Source organism: Cyprinodon variegatus, unplaced genomic scaffold (assembly GCF_000732505.1).
Source record: "Cyprinodon variegatus isolate N-32 unplaced genomic scaffold, C_variegatus-1.0 Scaffold342, whole genome shotgun sequence".
NCBI lineage: Eukaryota > Metazoa > Chordata > Actinopteri > Cyprinodontiformes > Cyprinodontidae > Cyprinodon > Cyprinodon variegatus.
The window spans coordinates 844,732-847,893 of NW_015150795.1; the positions used below are offsets into that span (position 1 = coordinate 844,732).

The 3,162-nt window shown below is 38.3% G+C and overlaps 1 protein-coding gene across 1 annotated transcript in view; it reads right to left on the minus strand.

Moving 5' to 3' along the window:
• LOC107091535 (bromodomain testis-specific protein-like) overlaps positions 1-3,162 on the minus strand; it is a 20,269-nt gene that overhangs the window by 12,847 nt on the left and 4,260 nt on the right. The window contains exons 3-6 of the mRNA XM_015385515.1: positions 2,327-2,462; positions 2,117-2,241; positions 1,683-2,033; positions 1,437-1,576 (exon numbers count right to left, since the gene is read on the minus strand). Coding sequence (XP_015241001.1) covers positions 1,437-1,576; positions 1,683-2,033; positions 2,117-2,241; positions 2,327-2,462 — 752 coding nt within the window. The remainder of the gene's footprint in view (positions 1-1,436; positions 1,577-1,682; positions 2,034-2,116; positions 2,242-2,326; positions 2,463-3,162) is intronic.

The window sequence follows — 3,162 nt, forward strand, 5'->3', positions numbered from 1 at the left end:
ATATACGAACTATGTATGTGCGTAATATGTAGCCAACATTTGGAAGAAGAATGTTTTCAAGATGACTTGGATAATAGCGCGTTGTGACAAACACCAGATACAGCACTGGGACTTGATCAACAGCCGATACCGCACCGTGACGTCACTAACCAGTAGGTGGCAGTAGTGTTCTTTGACAAACATGGATGCCTCCAGTAAAGCACATTCAAATCAAAATTACTCATAATTAAAAACACTTATTTATTCATTTATTGGACAGTTTGTAAGAATTTCATATTTAAAATAGTTCAGAAGTTTAAATTCTGAATGTAACCAGACTTTAAGCAAACATATAGCTGCTGAAATCTCTGAAAACTCTGAAAAACTGCTTAACCAAAAAAAAAAAAATAGTTTCTGAATGTCATTTGCCATTTTTCATTATTTTAATTTTTTTTTCCCCAAAATTGTTTTTATATTTTATTTTTTAACCTCTTAACACCCACCTAATTTAGGGTAATCCTTTTTTTTGCATACCCAAATGGAAAAGCAAATAACTGAGGATCTGTAAGCCCAAATTACATGTGTGATACATCATTTTGAGAGCTAACACCTAGTTTCTAAAAATAGGACTTTTTTGAACAACGGTAATAGAAAAACATGTTTGAGAATAGGCATGTTTCATTGTATTACATCTGTTCTATATCATATCACCCACAACTGCAGAAAATTTCAGACCTCTAATTATAACAGTTCCAGAGCTGCGGGGCTTTGCTTTGGGTGTCATAAGCGTTGAGTTATTGATTGTAAACGCTTTAAAAATGGTCGACGGCGACTGGGTGGATTTTAAGAAGCAATACGCATAATTTTTCCAAAAATTTACTTTACAGATCAAGTTTTATGAATTTTGTTCTTTAATAGAATTTCACTGATCACATTCTCATCCCTGCAAGTCCAACAATAATATCTGCTGTTGACCCTGGAAAAGAAAGCAGTTTGAAAATCCCCCCAAAAATACATAAATAAATAAATCTATAATTATGTTTTTCCAAGTTTCATTTCTGGATTGCATTTTTTGTTTTTTATTTCAACTAAACCATATTCTTTGCTTGCAATATTGATGGGGCAATATTCACGGCAAACAACTAAAAGCTATATTTATGGTCAAATTGCACAATCATCTACTCTGCTTTACTAACTAAAATTAAAATGCAAAAAAAAAGAAATATGATAAGTGCATAATATCCAATAGTATTACTTATTTCAATGGCAAAAAATACTCATTCCATTGGCAGATCTTATTGACCTACAAAATTAAGGGTAGGTAGACTTAGGACATTTTTACACATTTTTGTATTGCTTTTTGGACTGTGCTAGACAGAAAACTTGCCTAAGGATACAGGAAAAAAATAAAAGTCATGCCAGATTATTCCCAGCATACCATCTCCAAAAATCAGAACGAAAAGCACACCTGCAGTTTTCTTGCCATTAGAACCACGTGATACGATGGCGGGTTGTATTTGTAGCAGTTTGAAAACATCAGGCGCACATCAGCTGCAAATTCCTTGGGGTCTGAATATTCTTGATGATCCATTTTTTTCTAGGAAAAAAAAAAAAGGAAACCTCAGGTAGGAAAGAACCTGGAGCTTTAAACGTGTACAGTTATTGGCTTTCTACGTACGTTTAGATTTTTTCAGTAGTTTTACCTTGATGGTGCTCAGGTCCATAGGCTGCTTGATTATATCATGGTAGTCGTGCAGACCCAAAGCCTCGGCATCCACTGGTGTATAGAAGGGCCAGGCATACGCATAGTGCCTTTTGGAGAGCATCTCTTTCAGGATATTGCTGCAGTACCTCAGCTGTTCTGTCATTTTGACCCTCTTGTGCTCAAAATCAGCCAAATCTTTCTTAGGAGGCTTAATGGGTCTCTTGCCGCTTGTTCTGGACAGCAACAAGCAAGCTTTGGAAGGATCCTCGTCAGGGGTTACCTCAGGGTTTGGGCATACAGAGGTAGTGGGTATTGCCATGTCAGCTCTCTTCTTACAGGTTTTTTTTATCTGCATATTCAGATAGCAGAAGTCTGTATCATCATTCAAATCCACACTCAGGCTATCGTAATATCAGGAGATTTAACGCTTACAGTTCTGTGTGTTTTTGCAGACTGTTGATTGGTTGGGTCCATTTGAGCCACATGTGGAGGGTGAACTGTTACCATCTGATGGAAAACAAGCTCTGACAAACGACTCTTGTGCTTTCCTGCATCTGCTTCCAGGAAACAGGAATTTTTAACATAACCAGGATTATGTTGTTTGAAGGTTTTTTCACATGTACTGCCACGTTTTTCCCCCACCTGTGTTGTTTTTTTTCACTTTCTCTGGCTCAAGTGAAGATGTCGTAGCAATCACTTCATCCTTTGGCATTTGAGACAATTTCTGCAAAAAGGCTTTTTCCAATGTTTGTGCCATGAAAACAATGTCATCTCCGGGCTGTAGGGGGAAAGAAAAAAAAGGGGGGGGGGAATGGTGCCTGAATATAACTGAACTACAACAGCAAATCATTCTCAGGAACGTTCAAACCTCTGAGGGAGACGAGAAAACTCAGAAAAAACTAATCTGGGCCGTTTATCAGGTAGGTTTGTGTGATTAAAGTTAAACCCACCTTGGCTCATACTAGTGGCAGTTTGCCATTTAAATCTGAAGTACATTCAACCAAGAGAAACATTTCATGGCAGAATAGATATGGTCAATGATGCATCGCCTTTAATCAAATTAACTGGACTTCTATTTCTATGGCTCTTGGTTGTTTTACAATCAATAGAAAAAAACTTTCATTGGAAACAAACCCTGATTCCTGTTGACCTTTTCGCCTTGTTCTTGCGCCTTCACTTGCCTGACCTGTTTCCAGTCATTTGTGTGGCCAAATGGGGACAAGGCTTCACTTATTTCACTGTCATCCAATAAAATTAGCTTCTATAACCTGCTTGACAGTTTCAACTCAAGGTGGCGAATTTTTCATTTATATTTCCGACGTTTAGAGAACCGATGCAAACCGCGGACTTTCAAGTCTAACCTGACGTTAGCCCGTCTGCAGCAGCCAGGGCTATCGCTAGCCCGTCTGCAGCAGCCAGGGCTATCGTTAGCCCGTCTGCAGCAGTCCTCTCTCTGCATAGCTTTGTGTGAAGCTCCC